General features: G+C 43.0%; 1 protein-coding gene across 5 annotated transcripts in view; it reads left to right on the plus strand.

The window, feature by feature from the left end:
• Positions 1–26,181, plus strand: part of TRPS1 (transcriptional repressor GATA binding 1) — a 326,129-nt gene that overhangs the window by 295,895 nt on the left and 4,053 nt on the right. For all 5 annotated transcript variants that reach the window (XM_084848919.1, XM_084848921.1, XM_084848917.1 and 2 more), the window contains one exon: positions 20,965–21,087. In XM_084848919.1, coding sequence (XP_084705045.1) covers positions 20,965–21,087 — 123 coding nt within the window. The remainder of the gene's footprint in view (positions 1–20,964; positions 21,088–26,181) is intronic.

The following is a 26,181-nucleotide window of genomic DNA, read 5'->3' on the forward strand; positions in this document are numbered from 1 at the left end:
GGTATATAAAAATTGTAACCAGATGTTGTGCAGAAGCCACAGCAATATAAAGATCACGAGCCTTTTTTTTCAGTCCAAAGTAAAAATATTCTAATTGAAGTTGTCAGCAGGAGTGAGACTAATGTGCCTGTATTTGATTAAATAATAGTTTATTTAAAATTCAGTGTGGCCCAGAATTGGATGAGACCGAAATAGGAAAAACTAGAGTGCACTTTTTTTTCTCTTTTGGCCTAAATAAAGGGGAAAAAATAGGCCTTGTGAAATGTTAACAATTTTGTGTAATATTGCCAGTTCCTGTCATTATCAATTGAGCATTTTCACCCCATCAGAGTTCTGCAGCAGTGCCTAGTGCCCGGCATTTATTTCCTTTTCATTCGTTGACTGACTGAGTAAAGAAATGAGAGAAACTAAACAATACAACATGGAAATTTTAGAGCTGTTATATATGTTCTGGAAGGCTACTCAAAAAGGTTTTATTTCCCATGGCAAAAGTCCATAATTTCATACAAATCGTCTTCATATAGCAAAGTTCTTAAAACAGCAGCAGTTATAATTATCTTTTATGGAAATTGTATTTGAATACTATAGAAGACCAAAAAAATGTACATCTTATAATGTAGTTCGGTATTCCTGTGTAGAAAAGCATCCTCAATACTCACACGGCCATAAATGGGATTTAGAAAGGGCTGATATGAATCTAGGGTAACCATAGTCATTGCTTGTAATAACAGCAGTTCTGATACTGTCATGAAGCCTAGTATGTGTAGAATCCTTCAATTTGTGCAGTGGAAATATTATTCTACACACTGAAGAAAATGTGGCATCAAATGTTTTTAATTGCTACAGGGACTACAGTTTTCAAAATGCTTGGTCTGGATCAAAGTCAGCATATGGACAGTATCCAGTGCTGGCAGTCTACCCACTCTAAACACGTTGCACTAGCACAACTGGAAGGTAGCGCTAGCACAAACCAGGACACAAATGGAATCAACCGCGTCCGGAATGGAACAAGTCAGTGGAGCTCCCTTCCATGAGCTGCACTGACTTGTCCCATTCCGGAAGCGGTCGTTTCAGGAAGTTTCCAGTTGCTTCAGCTTCCTGTTGTGCTGTCATTCCTGCTAGCACAGCATTGGATGCTGCTCTGTATTGGATTTAGTGGGTCAGTTAAGTTGGCAGAATTATTGTCTAGTGGAGTAGGATACTTAATTTGCCTCAGGGCTCATATATCAAGTTGCCCTGAGGAGACCTTGTATGGTTGTATTGTGACTTGCCAGGGGATGCACCAGTCAGTTTCGCCCTGTGTGCAAATTTGGTATGAGATTGGCAAATGCACAATTCTTCCCATAATAAGAGTTTCTTTAGAGATATACTGAGACAATTATTGGTACTATTTTTTGTTGTGATCTCTTGGAATACTATATACAGCTTTGCTTAGGGGTAACCCTTGTTTTAATGATACCAAAATAGCTCTCCAAAATAGGCATTTCCACAATAAAGCAACTTAATTGGAACAGTCCACCAAAGCAAACATGTATAGGGAATGAGAGTCTGAAAATGCAGTAGGCAGAAAGCTCCCTCAATTTACGGACAGAAAACCAGGTTCCAAGTATTCATATGCTAGGTCTGACCAATCCAGACAGCTCAGAGTGCTCGCCAATCATAGGAGCTGACGTTAAACACTCCTGTTCACTTCTGTTCCTGAATTGGGTTCTGAGGCCTAATCACATACAGTTGTACGTATCTTTCTAGCCTAGATCCAAGGTTCCCAGTTCAACCTGCAGACTCCCAGCTGGAATATTCAATAGTAAACCACTCCCATGTCTTGCATTAGCTTGATGCACTGATTTTAGTGTGTGTGTGTGTGTGTGTGTGTGTGTTTAATAGCTGGTAGGGCAGCCTTGTGTGGCCGCGGTGGCTTAGTGGTTAAGACGCTGAACTGCAGACTGGAAGGTCGGCAGGTCAGCAGTTCGAGACCCGAGTGCTGCGTGATGGAGTGAGCTCCCGTCTTCAGTCCCAGCTTCTGCCAACCTAGCAGTTCAAAAGCAAGGAATTGCAAGTAGATAAATAGGTACCGCCTCGGCGGGAAAGGTAACAGCGTTCCGTGCACCTCAGTGTTCAGTCATGCCGGCCACATGACCACGGAAGCGTCTTCGGACAGCGCTGGCTCTTTGGCTTAGAAACGGGGATGAGCACCGCACCCTAGAGTCGGACACGACTGGTTGGGGACACCTTTACCTTTACCTTTTTTTAGGGCAGCCATGTGCCCTGCTTTGGAGAGGACAGCCCCCTCTTTGAAGGGATGCTCTCTTTCAGCCTTCCCCAACCTTGTGCCCTCGAGATGTTTTTGACTTCAGCTCCCATAAGCTTCAATCAGCATGGCCAATGGCCAGGAATTCTAGGAATCGCAGTTCAAAACACTTGGAGGACAGCAGGTTAGTGAAGACTGCTCCATTTGAAGGGCTTTCCAATCTATCCACTCTAGGGAGGGGCCGTAGCTCAGTGTGACAGAGCACATGCTTTGCATGCAGAAGGTCTCAGGTTCGATCCCCAGCTTCTCCAGGTAGGGCGAGGAAAGAATCCTGCCTGAAACCCTCAAGGGCTTCTGCCAGTCAGTGTCAACAATACTGTGCTGGATGGACCCAGGGTCTGACTCAGTAGAAGGCAGCTTCCTATGTTCCTAACTCCAGTTTACAGATAAAGAACCATAAGAAGGGAGAGCAGCAAAGACCTTGAAACTAACCATCAAGAGTGAGCACCTGTCCTGGACAACAGCAGACTGAGCAGGCACACAGGTCACTTGGTCACAGTCTTCCCCACTATGGTGAGTTGTATTGTGATTCTCTCTGAGTTTGCATCTGTACATATAAATTAGCATATGCAAATGTTATGCCTCTTTTTCAGCGATATGCAAGTGGCCATCCTAATTGCTGGAGGGTATGATGGAGTTTCTCCAGTACAGATGGTAGCCCCCATGGAAAGAAAATTAAATAATCTTGTCATGTTGAACATTAAGTCATCCTTTTCGTGTTGTCTAAGCAGCAGGGCAAGGCCTAGCGATTGAGGTTTAGGATAAAGAAGTGGTGATGGTTTCATTACTCACCTTACAAGTTCTGGACCAAATTTAGCCGAGACATGAAGGCTGCTGGACCCAGGACTAGTATGAACCCTGGCGCCCTCAGACAGCTGCTGGGATCCCGATGCCGATGACTGCCCTGGGTTCCTCATGCTGGGAGGCTGGGTCTGTGAGTTTCCCACAGTGGCCCTGATATAAGCTACTGGTAATGGAAATAAAAGCCAGATTATTTTGTTGACTGCATCAGTATTGATTATGATTGTATCCCACCTTTCTTCCCTGATGGAACTCGAGGTGGCTTCCATGGGGTTCCCAGGCTGTCTCCCATTCAGGCACTAACCAGACCCAAATGTCCCCTTGTGTCCCCTGCCTTGAGACCATGAGCCACAGATGTATCTCATGTTGGCTGCAGGTAATACCAGATGAGTAGGAAAGCTGTTCCCAAACTGAAGGAAGTTTTATAGTCAACGAGAAGATCACTAACCATGGCTGCTAACCTTTATGTCTCAGGCAGATAGTGGCGCAGTTAAATATCTTGGTCTGAAAATTCTGGTATAATGTCACATTTTAGAGGGTCTTGAGTGTTTTTAGTGCTGCTGGGTTTATATTAGTAGTACAATTTTATTTCTTCATATGTGTAAACTGCTTTGATTACTTAGCTAGCAAGTGAGATGCAAATAATGTAAAATCCTATATAGCCTCAATCTGGCATTCTCCAGATATATTGGGCTACAATTTCTACATTCCCAGCCATCATGCCCATTGCTGCTTTGGGAGATGGGAGTTGTAGTCCTACAGATCTGGAGGGCATCAGCTTGGGGAAGGCTGCTGTATAATAATAGCAAACTTATTCTATGAGTCTGGATCCTCATGGTGGCAAAATGGCACCATTCATATACAAGAGGGAGGAATGAGCAGGAATCAAGAACTGCAGAAGTACAAAAAAAAATGGGGTGGGGGGAATTAAGGGAGAGGGAACCCCCAAACAGCTCAACCAGGAGTGAGTGGGCATGGAATTCTGACAAACAGCTGTTGGGGAGGGGGCATGGAATGGAATATCCCAGAAAAAGCCAATGCTACCTGGCTGGCTAGAAGACTGAACAAGAGTACTCCAGACAGCAGCAGTTTGTTGCAGGTCCTCTTGTACATCAATAATTGTCTATAGCAGGGCTAGGCAACCTGGTTTTGGACTATAACTCCCATCAGCCCAGCAAACATGGCCAATGGTAAGGGATTATGGGAGTTGTAGTTCAAAACATTTGGAAAGCACCAGGCTGCATACCCCTGGTCTACAGCCTCCTGTCATGTTGTGTCAAATTAATCTCTGCCTAATGTCCAAAACATGTCTTAGTTGTTCTTAGTTAATAAGTTTTTCCCAGGACCTCAGACAAATTTTTCTAACTGTGAATATGTTACTTGCTGATGAATCGAAGTGCTACAGCTGTTCTGTTCTGGGTTTATTTTCTTTTTTCTTTTTAGTAGTTCAGATAATAATAAGGGTTAGGGCAGTCTTGGGGACAGGGATGGTAATTAAGACCTTGTTTGCCAGGCATAATAAAGAATAAGAATTAATTGCAAAAGACGATAAACAATTCATACATCTTTGTAGTTTTTCTTGTCTGTGTTAATGAGGTAATAACATGGAGTCATTTAAACAGTATATTATACTACATTACACTATATTATGTTATAGACCCATTTTTGAAAAGCTTCTAAATGATTACTAAATGATAAATGGTGAGGGAAAAGTTAATTTCCGTAGTGCATTATCTAAATGAAACACAGCGGATTCAAAATCTGCCAGTGACTGTTATTTTATTTCCTAAATCCTGTATCCTATTTATAACCATGCCAGACTTGTTGTTTTTTATCTTAATATTAGATCTACACTGAAAACTGTATAGCCTAAAGTAGAGAAATATTTATTTTAAAAACTTTTCTTTTATATATATATATATATATATATATATAATAATTTTTAATTTATTTTTTAAAAAGAAAAACACAACAACAACATAATCATAAACACACAGTACACATACACTAAAATATCTCTTAAGATTGTAAGGTATCTACCTTTGGCTCCCCTTACACAACAAATGCTTATTATTATTCTCTAGTTCTTATCTTAGTTGTATATCATACATTGAATTCACAGACATTATCTCATTTCTCTCCTAATTTTAACAACAACAAAAAGAGAACCATCTCAAAGTTCAAAATCCACATACATAAATATCATTGTTCTCTATTTCTTGTACAAATTCTATAAAAGGTTTCCAATCTAACATAAATTTAGTTGTTGATCCTTCTTTAATTATTATAGTAAGTTTTGCCATCTCTGCCAGCTCCATCATTTTCATGCTCCACTCGCTCACAGTTGGTATGGTTTCATTCTTCCACTTTTGTGCATACAGTAACTTTGCAGCCGTTGTCATGTAGAGCAGCGGTCCCCAACCTTTTTGGGACCAGGGACCGGTTTTGTGGAAGACAATTTTTCCATGGACCGGGGGGGGGGGTTTGCTGGTGGACTTCCGGCCGCTGGGACGCAAATGGCGTCTGCGTAGCGGATGCCATTTGCGTCCCTGTTCTTTGCAGTAATAGGCTATGTAAAGATTTACGTAGCCTATTACTTGAAGAACAGGGACGCAAATGGCGTCCGCTATGCGGACGCCATTTGTGTCCCAGCGGCCAGAAGTCCGCCAGTGGCTGGAGCCGGCCCAGCAGCTCCACGGACAGTCCGCAGAGCCAGCTGGGGCCGGCGAGGATTCCGGCGGGGGACGGATCGCCTCCCCCCCCCGTGGACCCAAGGTAAGGGGATTTTGCACACCCCTACGGCCCGGTTCCTAACAGGCCACAGACCGGGACCGGTCCGTGGCTTGGGGGTTGGGGGCCCCTGATGCAGAGAAAGAGGGTTCCCCCCTTCTCTTTTACGTGTTTATCTGTTAGTCCCAATAAAAAAGTTTCTGGCTTTAATTCTATAGTAGTCTTTAATATTCTTTGAGCTAAACACTGTATTTGTTTCCAAAATATTTTAGTTTTTTTATAAGTCCACCATAAATGATAAAATGTTCCCTCTTGATCTTCACATTTCCAACATTTTCCAGAAACACCTTTATACATTTTAGGCAATTTAAATGGTGACATATACCATCTATACATCATCTTATTAAAATTTTCTTTAAGACTTGTACATAAAGTAAATTTTAAATCTTTTCCCCACATACTTTCCCACTCTTCCACTGATATGTTATGACCAACATTTTGTGCCCATTTTATCATACAATCTTTTACTTGTTCATCCTCTGTCTCATACCGTAACAGTAATTTATATAGTTTAGCAATAACATGTTCATCGTTTGTACACAATGCTCTTTCAAACTCAGATTCTGTTTGTTCAAATCCACCATTTTTTATCTATTTTAAACCTTTCTTTAATTTGCAAATATGAAAACCACTGACATACATGACCTTCTTCCAATAAGCTTTCCCTTGATTTTAACTTATATTCCCCTTGTGACAGTTCCAGTAAATCATTATATCTTATCCATGTGTGCATGCTATCAAATTCTCTTCTATGCATTGCTTCTTGTGAAGATATCCAACGTGGTATTTTTTGATAGAACCTTAATTTATATTTATTCCAAATTCTTAATACAGCCCTTCTTATATAGTGATTATCAAAATCTACATTCACTTTTGTTTTATCATACCACAAATAACCATGCCACCCGTATCTCAATTCATGTCCTTCTAGTTCTAAAAGTCTTCTGTTTTTCAACATCACCCATTCCACATCAAGCAGCAGGCAGAAAAATAGGTTTTAATTGTTAAAAACTTTTCTAAAAGGTTGCAATCCCATGTGCTCCTACCTGGGAGTAAGCTCCATTGCACACTCTTGAGACTTACTTCTGAGGAAATATATGTAGGATCAGGCTGTGTAATACATAGTAGGGTTACACAGGCTTGGTTATCTACTTAAATGAATCTGTACTCTCAGTTGAGAGAAAGGAGGGGCACACTAAGGAAGTGAAAGATCCACCTGAAGGAAACTTTCAAGGGAAGTCTTATTACAAACCATTGTTCCTACATGGCTCTTATGTCCAGAGATTAGCCTGGATAGTACATAAATAGTTTTTGTTTATCTGCAGGGTCCTACATCCTGCTTTCAAACCCCTTTTATGCTGCTCCCATATGCCTGGAATGGCTTTGCTGAACTACTATAGATACAGCTAACCTAAATCTTCTGGTGGTTGACCATACTTTACCACCTCCATTCCGGTGAGATCACAGTCACTAAGAGATCACTCTGTTTACCGGTGTTAAAAACTGTAATCCTAGTATGTTTGTTCTGCATTTTGTACACATCCTATCACACTGTCAGTGCTAAACACATGTTTTATGTATGCTGCTGCTACTGCTTCTGCTACTGCTATGACTCTCCAGCATTACTACTGAAAGTAAACAAACACATTTATTTTAAAGTCAGTTCCTTTAATATTTGTGCCTATTACAGGCATTTAACCATCTATAGGACTGAGATGTAATCCTGAAAATGTACACCTTTTTTCCATGCCCTTTTGCAATTATTCCCCGGATCTGTTGCTGATTTGGTATTATTCCACAATCCCTCCCTTTGGTTAGGGGTTCTTTCTCCTTTACTACTTGTGATAGTAGATTATCACAACATAGTGACTGTAATAAAGTCAAGATGCTACCCTGGCAGTCAGAGTTGGCTATGTGCATATGTCACTGATTTGTCACAAAGCGAATATAGAGTGAGGGCAGCGTTTTCTGGACTGGCCATGTGGCTGCTGATCTTAGGAAAATGAGGGCAAAGAAAGCATATTTGCAGCAAGGGAAACACTCCAGTTGGCAAACACTTCCATTCCTTTCACAGCAATCGCAAAAAGGTTGCTGAAAAGGCCATAGGCACCTTACAATGCTGACAAAAATCTTCACAAAAATCATCTTTCCGTTTCAGCTCATTTGTAAAACAGACCAATGGACATGTATTAATATGTTAATGATTATGTATTAGTAGTATCTATTGTTTATATAGCACCACCAGGGTACATGGCTCTTTACCACAGTAAAAGAGGACAGGTCCCTATCCAGAGGAACTTATGCTCTAAAACTTGACACAAGGGAAGTGACAGAGGCAAGGGGAGGAAAGGAAACAATATGTGGTTCCTTCAGTTGCATGTGTTCAGGCTTAGTTAGAGGCTGATTAACAACAGGACATGGGAGTCCAATCCATGTCTGGGCCCGATTCAAAGTGCCTAAATGGCTTGGGGCCAAGTTACCTGAAAGATTGTCTCCTCCCATATGTACCTGCCTGGACCCCAAGATCGTCTTCAGGGATCCTTCTCCAGGAGCTCCTACCAAAGGAAGTGAGGTAGGTGGCTACCAGGAAGAGGCCCTTTTTTGCTGTGGCACCCCAGCTGTGGAATGAGCTCCCTAGAGTGGTTCACCTGGTCCCTACGTTCTACTCTTTCTGACACCAGGTGACAACCTTTGTATTTTCCCAGTATTTTTAGCATTCTAGTTGTTTAGCAGTGCTATTTTAAATTTGTTGCTGTATTTTAAATCTCTGAGTTGCTGCTAGGTTTTATGCTGGTTGTACTTTTATACTGTAGTTTTAATGCTTTTTATTTTATTCTTTTTTTATGCGCTACTTGTGGTTCTTATTTTTGTGAACCACCCAGAAAGCTTTGGCTATTAGGTAGTATAAAAATGCAATACATAAACTAGGGGTTTATAATAAAACGTATTAATAAATACGTTCTATCATGATTTCTTCACATCAGAGGTGGGCCACCTGTGGCCCTCCAGATGTTGCTGGACTGGAACTCCCATGATCCCTCACTATGGCTGTGCTGGACAGGGCCCACACCTGCTTTCCATGATCACCTCGGGATTCCTTTTTGTGCTGTGATGTAATGGATCTGTACTTGCTTTGTGTGGCAACTTGTACGGAAAAAGAGACCACAAGTTCAAGACTTCAGGAGGGTACACACGCACCAATGCCAAAAGTAATCTTAGAAATATTCAGCGTTATACCAGAATGCAGGTAGAGCAGAATACAAAGTGAACAAACCCATGCAACACTCATGGTACGGAACGGGGTTAATTAACACACCTATTTTAAATAAAGGACTAGAAATGTAAGAAGGGAGAGAAGAGATAAGTGACAGTTCAAGCTTAACAGTGACGTGTAACTAGAAGCCCCCTTCAGACATTCCTCATGGAAATGGCCCATTACTTATTTTATTTATTATTTATTTTATGTATTTTGTGGCATTTATATACGGTTGAACATAATAAAAGCTCTCCGTGGGGTTCACAGTATTAAAATACAATATTAAGAACACAACATTAAAAAGCAGCATTCAAACACACATTAAAAACACTTCCAACTACAGTAAAAAATTCAAGGAGCAGTAAAATGGATCAGTGTAATTAATTTACTTACAGCCCAGGGAAAGCCTGGGTGAACAAGTGCATTTTCAGGAGGAGTTTGAAAGATGTCACGTTTTCTGCTTCCTGAACTACACAAGGGATAGTTTTCCAGATGGTGGGTAGGGATGTCGTGGGCGCCCGACTGGGTTCGGGAATTCGTCTGGCTCCCCCCGCTCGCTCCCCCCAGACTGCTTTCTCTGAGATGCTCCTTGTTTTCCCCCTGCTTGTGCCCACTCATGCTCTCCAGGACTCACCACAGTCCCGTTCAGTGAGCGCCCACCATTTTAGCGCCTTTAATTTCTACGTAAAAGAGGAAGTTTAAAAAATGTGCATATTTAAATATGTGCAGTTTGGAGCTGGGAAAGCTAAATAAGCGCAATATTTGGTAGGAGGAACTGAGATACGGGGCTTATTTAGCTTTCCCAGCTCCAAAGTGTGCATATTTAAATATGCCCATTTTTTAACTTCTTCTTTTACATAGAAATCAAAGGCGTGAAAATGGTGGGCGCTCACCGAACAGGATCGTGGTGAGCCCGGGAACTTGCCGAGCTTGTTGGCGGCCTGAGCATGGGTCCAGGGGGGAGCGAGCAGAGGCGCTGCTTCGGCGAGTGCCCAGATAAACTGAGCTAGGATGAGTTTTCTAATGGTGGGTGCCGCTACAGAGAAGGCCCACCATCTGGGTATTTCACAGCGACATTCCATTCATTTTGGAATTACCAGCAAGACCTCCTCTGCTGCTCTTAAGGTTGCCTTGGCATGTATGAGGGAAGATGGTCTGCTAGGTATCTATGACAGTCTTCACGACAATGGAAAGAGAAACGAACGGAGGAGTACTAGATTTTTTAAAAGGAATCAGCTTTGCTGCACTTTGGTCCATGCAGGGCTCCAAGAGCAAGTGCTCCACACCAGTAAAAATCACTTCATAGAACATACTTCCTAGTGGAGGTGGAGGTTGGAGTGAACGTCATCTGACTGGCAGGGGTTGCTTAACTAGTAAGAAAGGTTTCCCCTCTCTCCTCCTGCTTCTCCTTTCCCCTGAAACTCCAGATGCCCCTGCATTTCAAGAGCAAGCCTCACTGAGCACAGTGGGAATTACTTCCGAGTAGACACACATATGCTTGTGCTGGGAAAGAAGGGGGGGACACAGGGATGGGAAACCAGCCCCCTTTCTAACAGCAAGATCTCTATAATGAAGGTGTGAAGTAGTTACTTCCTAAGGCAATAAACCAAACAACGGAGAATCAGAGCCTCAAGATCATGCTTTACAGCACTTAGGGAATGTGGGCTTTAAACTGCCATTTCAATTGAGGGGGATCTCTGTAAGTTCTGATGTGGGCATTCAGGGGAGATGCCTCATTGAGCACAATGGGAGTTACTTTTGAGTAGACACTAATTAGTTTGTGCAGGGTGGGGAAACACACAGGAAACACACCTTGACCAGGGTCATGGTGAAAGGCACACCCCTGGGCAGGGCTAGCATACCCGAGGTAAATGCAGGGGTTGGGGCACACAGCAGCTGTACCGCTGAGAACCCAACTTGAGGAAAAGAATCGGACTTTAAGCAGTCTCGGGAAATTTGGTTTTTCCCTGATAAGCTCCAGGGTGGCTGCTGGATGGCTACAAAGTCGTGTATCCCTAATGACCTCCAAATGCAGCCAGCTCGGAGTAAATCACTCATGGAGACACCCCCCTGGTCCCAAGTTATTTCGGGCTTTGTATGACGCTAACACAACCTTGCTCATGGCTCAGTAGCTAATAGGATGACTGTTGGGTAGAGGGTGCTTCTAGCCCCACCCCCAGCATCGGGCACAGTGCTGGCCCTGCCTCAGGACATCCATACATTAGCAAGGTCACCTCCAATGTAGAAGCCTACATGTGAGCACAGCCGCTCACAGACGGGCTTCTTCACTGCAGACCACACTAAGGCACGGATGTTTGGAGATGGGACTAGCAGCAGGGCCAGTGCTAGGAGGGCATGGCCAGGAGCACAGCCCCACTCTGCAGTCATCGCATGATGCCCCATGCATGCAAGTTAAGTGCGAAGGGGTCTCAGGTGTCTTCCTGGTTTGATTTGAAATGCCCAAGGTGAAATGACACCATTACAAATGTGGATCAGTCCCCAGCAGTCCACCAACACACAATGGACCTGTTCTCATTCGCCACGCATGAGCTGGCTGCATATGATAGATTACAGAGGTAGGGGACTGAGTGGCGGGCCGGGCCGGGCTTTATGCTGGGTGGAAATGTTTTGTTAGTGATATTACCGTAAATTAAAACTCAGGAAATGAGAAGGGCCTATGGACATGGACCCATGACTCTTACCCTCCCCTTGCTCTGGCCCTTCTCACTGCCCTTCCCCCTTCCTCCAATCCCAGCTTTTTGGGGGGGTCCTTTTTGTTGTTATGGCTGCCTTTGTTTAGTTGGTGTGGACTAAAAACAAAACTCAACAAAATATTGATAAAAATTGTGAATTGGTTTCCCCATATCAAGGGTTGTTGTGCAATCTGTACATATGCATAATGTATGCATATCAAGGGTTGTTATGCAATCAGAGGGGCCATGGCTCAGTGGTAGAGAAAAAGTCGCCGTCTGAAATCCTAGAGAGCTGCTGCCAATCAGTGTCGACCATACTGGGCTAGTTAGACAATGGTCTGACTCATTATAAAGGCAGCTTCTTACGTTCCTATGTTCCAATTTCATAGTTTCAGTGTGCTTATTCATAGAAAACTTTTGGAAGGTGTGGTTTATGGAACATACTCAGAGATTAAATACTCACTTTTCTTTTAATTCTCCCTAAGCTTTCTTTCCCCTTAACTTAATGTATCAAGAAGCTTTCCTACTAGATACATTTGGTATTTCCCTGGAAACCTTGCTGCTGTGGTTCATGTAGAGGAGGGGAATAATCCACAAACCTGAGAAGTTTTTCATGTTTGGCCTTCCTCCAAATTATAAACAGCTGAACTGATTTAAATAAAGTTTTAATTTAAAAAAAAAATCCTCACATCTGTGCTGACCAATTTGTGTGCCAAATTTCAGCCCAGTGTGATTTGAGACAACCGATATATTAAACACCCAACCTAAGAACTAAAATGGAAATACTGACAGACCCTTAACTGTAGTGGTCCCTTCAGGCAGTGTTATTATAATGTACTGCTATAAGGATCCACATAATTAAAGTTCAGCTTAGCAGAAATGTAGTTTCAATTATAGACCCTTTGGGCTTTTTTTCCCAAGCACGTACAGGAAATTTACATGGATAACGCCAATTAGTAACAAGTGGTGTTGATGGGAATCCAGATCCCTTCTTCTGTGTACAGTGAGTCCTTCCATCAGACATGTTCAGAAGTTCTGCTAAGAGACTCTGTTAAGGCTAGGATAAAACAGGTCTGAATGAAACTGAATACAAACGTCTAGTGAATGAGAGTGGCACCCTGTTAATTAAAGTTGTGGTTTGCTGGTAATGGCTAGGGGGAGTAACCTTGGGCAGAGGTTCCTGAAGCTTATAAGGAAAGTGTTTTGCCATGTTACCACCATGCTGCATGACTGTGAAAAATCACCCTAGAGGATGTGCAGGTTTTCAAAGAGAGAGACTGTCTGTGCTGAAACTGTGGTTAGGAACAGAATAATGTTCAAGATGAGGCAAGCAGTAGTGATAGATGAACACTCTCGGTTTGATTCGGGATTATGAGCTTTCTTGTGTTCTGAGAGTTCTGTCTCAGCTCAAAATGTTAGTCTGTCAGAGCCAGCATCAGGCATTGGCACCATTGGGCACAGCCCATACCCTAGAAGGGGTCCATTGCCAAGCCCCGATGTCCCCTGACCCTGCTGCTCCTACTTCCTGTGGCTACCTGTTCATCTAAGAAAGTGGGCAGTGAGAAAAACACGAAGGAGCAACAGCCTCAGCTCACCTTGCCATGTCCCCCTTACTCTGTGTGGATTGGGCCCAAAGGGAGAGTGCAACCCAATGGGCAGCAGCACGTAGTTAAACTATGGAATTCACCTACACAAGATGTAGTGATGGCCACCAATTTGGATAGCTTTAAAGGGGGATTGGACACATTCATGGAGGATAAAGCTATGAATGGCTACTAGTCCAGGTAGCTATATGCTACGTCCAGTATCAGAGGCAGTATGCCTATGCACATCAGGTGCTGGGGAACATGGGCAGAAGGGTGCTGCTGCACTCATGCCCTGCTTTTGGGTTCCTGTGGGCAGCTGGTTGGCCGGTATGTGAACAGAATGCTGGACTAGGTGAACCTTTGGTCTGATCCAGCAAGGCTCTTCTTATTTATTTATTTTATTTATTTATTTCATTTCATTTCTATACCGCCCAATAGCCGAAGCTCTCTGGGCGGTTCACAAAAATTAAATCCAAGCAACACACAATAAAACAATTTAAAATATACAGAACATTAAAACCACAATATAACAATACAACCACAATAAAACCTAGCAGCAGTGCAGGTTTTAAAACAGCAAAGATAAAAATTTAGAAAGCTAAAATGCTAAAATGCCTGGGAAAATAAAAAGGTCTTCACCTGGCGCCGAAAGGAATACAATGTAGGCGCCAGGCGAACCTCACTAGGGAGCTCATTCCAGAGCCGGGGTGCCACAGCAGAAAAAGCCCTCCTCCTAGTAGCCACCCGCCTCACTTCCTTTGGCAGGGGCTCACGGAGAAGGGCCGCTGATGATGATCTTAAGGTCCGGGCAGGCACATATGGGAGGAGGCGATCCTTCAGGTAACCTGGCCCCAAGCCGTTAAGGGCTTTGAATGTTAACACCAGCACTTTGAATCGGGCCTGGAAATGGACTGGCAGCCAGTGCAGCTGGAAAAGTACTGGTGTAATATGAGCTTATGTTCTTATGTAGTAGCAGTGAAGAGAAGGTGGGCCCACTCAAGAATGGGGCCACTGAGGGCATCTTTCCCAAGGGCTCCCAAGAGCTGGAGCCAGCACTGTAGCACAAGCCACTCACATATGCTTTCTTATTTCGCCCACTGGTAATTGTAACCAGAGCCACCCATGGCAGAAAGCCATTTAGAAATCCACCACTCTCCCACCACCACCAAAAAACAACAACCCACCACTAGGGATGTATGAAAGGTACTTACCTTTCCGCGGATTATGCTGATGCTGGGGGGGAGGCGTTCCGTCCCTCCCCCCGGAATCCTGGCCGGAAGGCTCCACTCCGCAGGGATTCTGCGGAGCCGCCAGCTGGCTCCGCCAGCAGCTGGACATCCAGCCTCTGGCTAGCAGGGACGCAAATGGCGGCGGCCATAGCCGCCGCCATTTGCGTCCCTGCAGTCAGCCGTGATAGGCTACATAAATGTTTACATAAATGTTTACGTAGCCTATCACGGCTGATTAAAAAAAACCAACGCGCATATGCAAATGGCGGCACCCATGGGCGCCACCATTTGCTTTCCTTATTTTGGCACGTCTTAGTCTACGTAAACATTTACGTAGACTAAGACAGCGAAAATAAGGGGAATGCAAATAGCGTAGACGCTACGCTACTTGCGTTCCCCTTATTTTCGCCGTCTTAGTCTACGTAAATGTTTACGTAGACTAAGACGTGCCAAAATAAGGAATGCAAATAGCGGCGCCCATGGGCGCCGCCATTTGCGTACGCACATTTTTTGTTTTTGTTTTTAAATCAGCCGTGATAGGCTGTAAACATTTACGTAGCCTATCACGGTGGGTTTTTTTAAATCTAGCCGTGATAGGCTACGTAAATCTTTACGTAGCCTATCACTTTTTTTGTTTTTGTTTTACCTGGAAAAGGTGGCGGCAGCGGCCGGTCCCAAGACCGGCCGCCGCAGCCACCGCCGCTGAACCGGAGCCGGAGCCACCAGGAAGATCCACCTAAGGTAAGTCCCGTCCCGGGGGGGCAGGGGGCCGTTCCGCCACCAATTTTAGGGGGCCGAATGTGCTGGCATTCGGCCTCCCCGAGATCCGTGGCGGAACTTTCGTACATCCCTACCCACCACCCAGGAAGAGAGCATTTGACAAATCAGTGGGAACAATCACGTTTTGCAATTAACCAAAATAGAGAAGATATTCAACATCAAAGAAAAGAATGCTTGGTTGAGTGGTCTGGTCACAGCTTTCACAACAATCAGCAAGCACTGTAGCCAATAGTACACATTTAATAAGCAACGGTCTTCAGAGTTCACATCACAGCAATCAGCAAGAGAAAGGGGTTTGAACTTTTGCATGTGTGCGTACAAAGCAGCTGGCTTGGGCACCAGTGCCGCTGAACACTGATCGCACATGCACAGAATTTCATTTCATATTCCAACCAGAGAAGAACTTTTGGATGAAATGCCATTCAATTCATCATAGACCCAAGCATTACAAGCTAGATTTGTACTGTGAACAAGGAAGTTATGAACCATGCAGAGTCAGGATAGAATTGCACAGCTTACCCAGAAATTAGACTTTTTTAGACATTGATTTTATATGAAACATTTGGTGGGAGAGTCAGATAAAAAGAAGTACTTCTTCACACAGTACATAGTTTAACTATGGAATTTGCGTCCACAAGAATGCTGGATACACCTGTGATCTGATCCAGCGTGGCATTTGTTATGTTGCTATGTTCATGTTCTTATGAAATCTCCATTTAACACAAGAAAAAATAGCTTAGAAGAGTATTATTGGTTCCCAGACAGAGTAGTACAGGTTCCTGAGTGATTTTGCTTACCAATGTGTGGATTCCCAAGTATTGATGAATAGCTTCCACATATGATTGCATCCTTTCCACATTTATAACTGGGTTAAGTTAATCAGTTCCATAACAATTCATCTTCTATATAAGAACTGTGTGGTCAGAATTTTTTCCATTTGGGGATTATTTCCTTTCTTCTCACAGACCACTATTTCACAAAGATTTCTATGTCTGATATTTTCCCCACATAATCTTTCAGATCATCAAGTAAGATTACGTCCAGTTACAGGAGTGATTTTATACCACCATGACCAGGGCCCCATCTACACCAGGCTTTTACTCCAGGGCAGATGAAAGTTGAGGTCCCTCGTGATAGATGACGTAGTCGTGACTTCGCAGCCATCTGTGGTTTTCGCCCAGAAAAAGCAGAGTTTGAAGGAGTCGTTTTACTGCGATTGGGGAGGGGGTGCTGCGGGTTCCCCACAGTTACGGGCCGTCTGTTCCTTCCCCAAACTGACTTCACATCTTACAGTGGGCATGTTGTAAGCGTGCATTGTGCCTGCATCACTCTGTGACGCCCCTTTACTCCCCCATCGCTTTGCAGCTGCGCAGTTACAGAGGCACAGAGGGGCGTTTTCATCTATTTAATCGCACTTTTGCACAGTTTTTCAGCTTCGTATCTTCACAACAGTTGTGGACTGAGTACCCAAGGGCCGGGGGGGTTCTTGGAGAAGGACCAACATTGCTCCGGCCACCATTTCGGAGCGATGGCTTAGGCACGTAGCTTTCACACTTCTGAGTGCAAACCTTCGCGAGAGTCTCGGGCTGGGGAACTGACAAACTGATGGTGCGGAAATGAAGGAGCACAAAACACTCACTTTTTACCTAAAAAGGGACAGAAAGACACAGTAGAGCCCCTCAAATACAAAACAGCCACTGAACTGTCACACCCCCACACTCACAGGACTGCACAGCAGCACATTTCAGTAAAATGGCAAAAAAAGGCCATGGCAAGTCTGTAAGGGAAGCTCACAGTACATCATGAATGTATCGTAGAGCATGCTGACTTGAAGCCGAAATGCTGCGCAGTTGCGACGGGGTGGGTGGGGGGGCAAAGCAGTGCCATATAGATGTGGCCCTGGAATACAGGTTACAGCAAATGTGAGCTCAGTATTGCTTTTCAGAAGGGCCCACGCCCCCAAGTTGTGAAAGAAGGCACAAAGCATTACATCCAATGTCACATGAGTTGCCATCCACTAGCAAGGTGGGACTTTTTCCCTCTCTCCTCCCCACTGCAGCTCTTCTTGCCACTTGAAAATCTGCTCCGGAGGGTTTCCCAATCCCCCAGAACAAATTTTGAGGACACACAGGGGGCTGCAGGGTTGAAGGGAAATTTCCCCACTCCCAGCTCTGTTTCCATCAGTGGAGTGACACCATTATATACAACCCACTGGTAGTACCCAACAGTGTCATTCTGCAAACTCAATTAGCCCTAGTGGAGCTCTGCCAAACCCAAGTTGCTCAAGCACTTGCACATTGCATTAGCAGGGCACGCACTAGTGGCGCATCTGCCCCACTCTCCTGAAAGTGGTTGTGCAAGTGGAACTTAGTTGAATGTTCCCTTTGTGCAAAGTTAACCTAGTTTCCCCTAGACAATGTCATTTGTGCTAGTGGAATGACACTGTTGGCTACCAGCCTTTGACTTTAATTTGGAATCCAAATAAAGACTTTGCTTTATTGATTTAGCAGGTATCCTTCCCAAAGTCCTTTACCTGGTACCTGCCCATCCAGTCCAATCAATATGGCAAACTAGTTCACTGCTGCTCAGCTTAGCATTAATGCAGTGGTGGCTCACACGTATTTTATGAAATAAGCATGCCTAGTATAGTTGTGATTTCTCCTTTAACTTGTGGCCACATCAGTAAGCACTATAAACTTATCTATGTGCTCCTTAGCAAGAAAGAGTATTCATTTTTAAGAGCTACCTTCTCTATTTATAGTCCTGAACGTTCTCTTCAATTAGGGCCAAGCAGAGCTCCAGCTACAGGTTGATGTGCAAGTTGCTTGGATTTTTTTTATTCAGTATATCTCCATAATATACAACACAATAACTGCGAAGCGTAATTCCAGATCAAAGTACTTTATTACAAACCATTTGTTCAAAATAATTCCATGGCCTTAAAAAAATAAAATTTCAGTGAATAATCATCACAAGCATGAAAGAATGGAAAGACTCATGCTAAGACTACACCCTGTTCAACATGCTGCTGCAAGTACTCACCATCTTTAAGAAAATTTGGAATGAAGTGGAGATATTCTTCAATCAAATCAAAATGATCAGCATGCAAAATAGTTTCCATTTAATCAAACTCTTTGCATGGTCAGCAGTCAACTTATTTAATTAAAAGTGTATTGATCTCCAAGGAAAGTATTTTGACAATCCGTTGAGTTCTTTCAAGGATAAGTTAACTGAACCTTTAAAAAAGAGTTTTAGATACTTGTAATGCAAACTTATTAACTGAAGTTAATAGTAAGCATGTATTTTACCTTGTATCATTGTAAGTTTCCTCATGGTTTTAATGGTGCATGGAGAGAGAGAGAGAGGAGGATGTAAAGAGGCAGAACTGCAAAACAAGGAGACTGTGGATCCACTGTGGATGCAGTCAGTCTAAATGTAAAATATATAAGAATATCAACAGAGTATTCAAAAATATATTTAAGCTAAATGTTTCAGCTTCTGCCCCCATCAGTAGCTGTTAAAATAGCACAGCTACAGATGAGGGCAGAAGCTGAAACATTTAGCTTAAATATATTTTTGAATACCCTGTTGATGGTCTTTCTATCGTGTGTGTGTGTGTGTGTGTGTATATATATAAAATAAACAAACAAGCTAACATATAAATCTCAAGACACTGCAAAGGCTGTCACATAAGGATCAGTCCTATTATATTAAGATTTACGTGAGACAATGAGGTATAATTATGATTCTGATTTAGTGGTTTTGGGTTGGAGGGGTGGGAGCAAGAGATTATTCCATTGACATTCTTGATTTTATTACCTCGACTTAAAGTAACACAACCTGCTGCACTAATGAAATTGTGTTCTTGGTTTAAAAGGGCAATTGTTAGTCTGACTTTGGTGTTCACTGAAAAACATTTCCCCAATCTTTTTAAATTATTGCACTCATTTTAGATTTTTATGGTCGTGTAGGTTACCAGCCGTCGTTTCTCGATGTTTCATTCATTTTCCTCGTATTGATGATTAATGGGGGATGTCGAATGTTAGAGTGAGCAGGCATCAGCAAATGCAAGATCATAATTAGTTTAGCTGACGAGGGCCTCTGATAGCACTTGCATCTGGATGGAAAAATTACCCTATAGGGAACTGGCTGATCACCAGGTCTTTTTAGTGATACATTGTGAAACACCCGATGAATCAAATGCCCTTTCAATGCCAAGAAAGTGTTCCACTCTCCAAGCCAAAATTATGTCTGCAAAAAGCTTTCCATTTGAAATGTATCAGAGTACAATTATAACCATTGTACTTTCTTGGCACAGATACCCCCTTCCCTACAGTATGGAGCAAAGTTAAATAAATTACTTAAATTTGACGAAACCTTGAAATTTTGATTTACAGAGCTAGTAATTTTTTAATTTAGAACAAAATCAGTTTAATCTTTTACTGAAACTGTTATCTGTCCACACTTGCGTAAGATGGAGAACTTCTAATAAAAGTTTATATAAAAAAGAAACCAATGTTGAAATAGATTGGGTGTTCAGTTTGGGAGAGGGGGGGATTGCAGTAAAAAAAAAAAAGATAGAGCAAGACAGCCATGTCATTGTTGTTAGCCGTTGTGCACACAAACACAGCCTATTTTTTGTGGTGCTCTTATCAAAATGAAAAGTTTAATGATATCATTATGCCACAGAAGGAATTTAACAAGCTTCTCTCATCATTGGTGCCACTGCTGAACAGGATGGATTATCAGTAAAGCTGTAGAATTCAACCACCAGGCCAGTTACTGTTCATATTGCATTTGGAGCAGCGATGCCTTTACTCAACTAAACTCAACTAACAACCATTCACTGATGAGGTGGTGTTGCCTGGTTTCATCTGAGCTTTGAAAGTGTATCATTAGCAATGCTATACCTTTTTACTGCTGAAATGAAGCCATGACCTCAGTAGGCTATGGGAAACAGAAAATAGTATACATCGGTTTTAGAATTATGTTAGCCCATAAGTCAGTGCTGTGTGTATTATGAATGAAGTATCAACTGTTACAGGAATGAGGCAGTACACAAACTAGAATTAATCAGAAAGATATAATTTTTTTTAAAGCTTTGCTGTTAAGGATCACACTTTTAAAATAAAGCAATTAAACAATTGCTATCAGCAGCTATCAGCAGGAATCATTTTGTGTCAAAGCAGAATATTGAAATTCAGAGTTTGGAACCTAGTCATTAAAAGGCACAAACTCTAAAGTTCAAAAAGTTAAAGCTGTTACTGAGGGGTGGTGTGGGGGGTAGGAAAGAAGTGATGGCGTTTTGCACACCTCATCCATCACTGTAGGGTAAATTGTAATGAAAATCAGCGGTGCCTATTAAGCACAATTGAACCTGACCTCATTATGGGCAGTGTGATTTTATACTATCAGTTGTTGCCAGCCTAGAGACAAAACTCCTGTGTTGATTTGTCCTAACTCTACAGATCATGTGACTAACCTTTGACCTTGTGTTCCCCCCCCCCTTCCCCTATTTCAGAGACGTAGAGGCTCGGGTGTTTTTTGTGCCAATTGCCTGACCACAAAGACCTCTCTCTGGCGAAAGAATGCAAATGGAGGATATGTATGCAACGCGTGTGGTCTCTACCAGAAGCTTCACTCGGTAGGAAGAACTTGTTTTATGCAGGAAAGCTTTTAGGCAGCACGGCTGAAGTTGGGCAGCTGCGGTTCATTTCCTAGCTGCACTTCTTTCAATGTGATCACCCTGGAATCAGATGTGAAGGTTGATACGCCATGGAGAGGAGCCCATGCTGGAGATTACCAATGAGGCATTACTTATTTTGATACAAAAAAAATAAATTTAAAATGGGGCTATCTCCTCCTCCTGCCTGAGGAGCTCACAGAAATGTGTTGCAACAGGACTTGTTGAGATGCCCTCCGCTTGATCATATAGAGAAGGCCCTTTGTATGAACAAGGTCACAGGTTCAATCCCTGGCATCTTCAGGTCGGAGACACCTGTCTGAAATCATAGACACATAGGAAGCCGCCTTATACTGACTCAGACCATTGGTCCATCTCGTCCAATATTGTCAGCACCAGCTGGCAGCAGCTCTCCAAGATTTTACATGGGGAGTTTTTCCAAACCTACCTGGAGACACAAGAGATTGAACCTGGGACCTTCTGCATGCAAAACATGTGCTCTACCACTACGCCATGGCCCTTCCCTGGTGCACCACTACTGGTAAGTGCATACCAGCTTTCCCCAACCTCATGCCCTCCAGATGGGTTGGACTACAATTCCAAGCATCCCCCAGCTAGGGATGGATGAAACAGGCCATTTCGCTTTCTCCCACCTTTCAGTCTCAAGTTCTTTCTCTCCCAGATATGAACACTGCAAGTTTTGGTATATTCTTATGAAAAATGAAATGAAATTCCTACCCATCTGCACCAGCCAATTTCAATAGGTGCAGCTATTCCCAGCATGGAGACGACCATGAGGTACCTGCCTGCCATATAGCTGTCAGAGATGATGAGCCTACCAGAAAAAAGAGGTGGCCCTAATTAAGCGTTAACATGGTTGAATATCTTTATCCTAGTTCAGGCCACAGGAAATGTCTTAATTAATTGTACTTCAGCAATTTCATGTTGATATCTGTCTTTGAAAGTTCTGCCAGTCTCTGAAAGCTCACTCATACATGCAGGTCAAGGCTGCCATCTTGTATCCCAGACCCTGGGTGTTGCCTCCTTTTACATCTCCAGCTGGCAAGGGGGTGGGGAGCCACTTCGTCCTTGTTCCCGTGCCCTCAGACCTCTTGTTCTCAGCTTACTTTGCGGCATGACTTGCTGCAGCAGGGGAGGAAGGGAGGGGAGGAGGGGAATGGTTGGGAGACACTAAGACAGGGGTCCCAGCCTTTTTAGACCCATGAGCACAGTTAGGAATTTGAGGAACACTGTGGGCACCACCACAAAATGGCTCCCACGGAAGATGTGTCTAGTCACATAATGGCTGCCATGGGGGCCTGGGTAGTCAGAAGTGAGCTAAAGAGGTTAGTGGGAGAGAAATGGTGAGGCTAGAGGGGAAAATAGCAAGGCAAAGGGGTAGAGGGGAGAGAAAGAATAAGGCTAGAGACTGGGAGGTAGAGAAAGTGAGCTAGAGGTGTGGGGACAGGTGTAGAAAAATAGTGAGGTTAGAGGCAGAGAGGGAGGGGGAAATAGCAAGGCAAAGGGGAAAGACCAAAGCTAGAGGCAATAAAGGTAGAGAAAGAAAATTGCCCTAACATTTTCCAAGGTTTCTATTAAAAATAATAAGGGGGCAGGGAGTAGAGAGGTTCATGGGCACCATTGGAGGACTCCGTGGGTACCATGGAACCCACGGGTGCCACGTTGGAGACCCCTGCACTAAGTCTTCCTCTTCGCTCGCTTCAACTAGAAAGAAATACTTGGAGCAAGATAAAAGGTTATCATCTCTTACCATCTAGGATAGGAGTTGGCAACATTATTACTTCATACTTTTGGGTGGGATCCAGAGAAAAGACCACAGAATGGGCAGGCAGAAGGTGACTTTGCACCCCCCAATATATACATACATACACACACACACACACTAGGGTCATATGCTTTCAAATTCAGATAATTTTATGCTTTGATAGTTTTTTACCCTGACTATTGGCCTGAAATAATGAATACCTTTTAGCTACAAGAATAATTTTATTTGAGGGGGGTTTAAAAAATCCACCTCTCATAAAACATAGGAAGCAATCCTTATAGATGTGTGCTGGCAACATTGCTAAGTGGTAATAAGTTGTAAACCCTTTTATTTCATTAGTACAGAGCTAAGATAACACCTTTTTTAGCACCAGTATTGGGGTATGGTAGTGAACGGCCAGTTGATGTACACTGACATTAATTACTTTAATTTAACTCTGCCCAAAGGCCAAAGATATAATTAAACCTTAACCCTGCTAGGCTGTGACAAACAGAAACATATCAAAGTAAATGTAGATGTTTATAGAGATTGCATCAGTTTTTCTTCTTATTGAAGGCTATTTTTACTAAAGCTTTATAAAGCTATACACAGGGAAATTCTGATTCCTAAATACCAAGATTTCATGTGTCTGTTAATTAGTATATATGGTAGCAAATATGGGTAGGGCTTTTCACTTTTAGAAATAGGGTACAAATTAATTCACATTCAATAATTTGAATTTGCATGTTGATATTCTGATCCTGCCCCCTTTTAACGCCTTCAACTGTGATTTGTTTTTCCAATAACAAAATAAAATAATTAAAAAATTACCCATTATCAAGGTTCCCCTTATGACCTGGATCCCCTGAGCAACTTCCTGAGGATCTCTTGCCTCCTTTAGAGTCCAACCTTCCTTCTTTTAACTTCCCCTTTCCAGTAACGTGGGGTCTAGGCTGTAGACATGGGGTGACTGACACTCTAGACACATGGTTTAACCACAACCATTTACTAGTAAATTTAAAGCAAACAAATCACAACTAAATATATTTGCACGATAGAGCTGAGGGATACGAAAGGCCTCAAAAGAAAATAAAAGTTGCAAAACGCAAGTTCCTTTACACTAGCTGTCCTTAGACTTTTTGAGGCTGCTTCTTCCTGGTCACTCTTCAGAACCTGCTCTCACTTCAGACTCTGACTGTCTCTGCTCTTACTGGCTCTCTCGCTCTGTTTATATACCCGTCTCCCTCAAAACCGAAAGTACTGCTTCACACCTGAAGAAATTAAACTTAAGTATAGAAATTAAACTGACACTTAACCGGAGAAAGGAAACTACTCCTCTCAGAGTTACCTCCTCCCAACAGAAAAATCCAGGCCACTAAGCCTGACCCATTTTCTCTTTGCCTCTGTAGGCCTGAAACCTTCACACCCATTTTATGACAAAAGGTGTCATATGCAGAGGGATCGCCTATTCAACTGCCCCTGGGTCTGTGTGGGCACATTGTTTCAATATGTTCCACTTTCCAGTTGGTTCCTTGTTGGTGGATATTGGACCAACCACTGGGAAGACAACATTGGTTGCTTTTGCCCCTCCTCTGAAATATTGCTCATAAATTCAGTGCTTTCATTCCCCTCCCTGACACAAGTGCATGGCAGCATTCGGTTAATGCGCATGTGTGTGTGTGTGGGGGGCTAAATCTGCCCTCTGCCCCTGATAGCACTAGTGTGTAGAGTCATGGTTGGCTTTTTGCTCCCTCTCAACTGTGCCAAATTGCAGCTAGTTTACTGTTTCCCATAGATCATGTGGACAGTATTTAGAACTGAACTACCATTTAAGAAAGACCACCAAAAAGACCAGTTAATATCAATGGAGGACTGAGCTTGTACAGTGGATGTATTACCGTCTACGGCTGCAATCATATACCTACTTACTTAGAAGTAAATGCTGGGAGTTAGGGCAACCCACTCTCTCCCTTCACAAAAACCACTTTAATCAAAATGTGTGCCATTCGAAATCAGCTTCAGCATCTTATTCCACTACTGTCACCATAGGAAGGGAGGGGGAGTGGTGCCCTAACTCCCAGAAGTGTATACAGGATCAAACAATTGCCAGGATAGGCTGCAACCACCCATTACATCCACCTCAGCCAGGGAACTGTCAGACCTTACAGGACACTCTTGAGGGTTAGAAAATAGGGATTCAGCTTCACCCCACCCTATTCACAAGCCTAAAGCTTGAAACAATAAACAGTAGCAAGTAACCAACCAGAAGACTCTGGATTCAATACCGAGGCTTATGTGGAAGAAAGCACACACAGCTCTCAAGATCCAGATTAAATTTATTTACATAGGGAAAAGGGGAAGAGGGATTTTTTAAAAAATCATGCAAAAATTAGAGTAACCATTGGAAACAGCATTTTAGGCAAGAAGATAATAAAAACTACTTAAATCTGCCCTATACATTACCTAAGTACAGATCTTCCAATAAGACAGAGTCCAGTCTGGGATCCAAAGAACCACAACCCCAAAAGCAAGTTGAAACATGAAGAGGAAAACAAATGGGCAGCTCCAAGCCCCCTCTTTTTATGCTCAGACCCCTAACAACTCAAGGAAGATCTTTATTAGCCAATCACAGGCCTACTGAAGCAGCGTTCCAAACCCCATAGGGGAGGGTAAAAGTTCTCATAGGAACGCAGCTGAGATAATTCAATCCAGTTAACTGGGTCTTACTTAACAGGTGGTTGCAACGCTACATGCCGCCTCAGTCGGGCCAAGTGGAGTTAGACACACAGAGCACAAAAAGAAAATGGAGTTCTTGACAAGGACTATTACAGCTGAATTGTTGACCTGAATGTTCATATAGTACATACTACTGTGATAATGAAAGCCACTAGTTACATAAAGAAAAATAACACCAAGTTATTTGAAAGACAGCCCTTAGAAATGTGGCTGTTTAAAACCTGGTCTACACATGCAGCAGAATGAGTTGGTAGAGTCCTAAGGTGATGATATGGACTGTACCACTTTATAGGTGAGGGATACCATTCATGAATGTGACCCTACATTAATATTTTATGCAAATAGAAAATGAGCACAGCAGGCAAAAAAAGTCTCTCCCTGATCTGCTAGTGTTCTATATGCAGGGAGTTCTTCATGTGTGTGTGTGGCAGGGGGGATAAAAAGTGAACCCTCTCATTTGTAGTTTTAAGTGGTACAGTCTATTCTGCCATTTCATTCCCACCTCATTCTGCTGCTTATGCAGACCCAGCCTAATACATTGAGCTGGTTTGTGT

The sequence above is a fragment of the Heloderma suspectum genome, chromosome 4 (genome assembly GCF_057233095.1).
Source record: "Heloderma suspectum isolate Gila_16-S chromosome 4, 16-S_ref, whole genome shotgun sequence".
NCBI lineage: Eukaryota > Metazoa > Chordata > Lepidosauria > Squamata > Helodermatidae > Heloderma > Heloderma suspectum.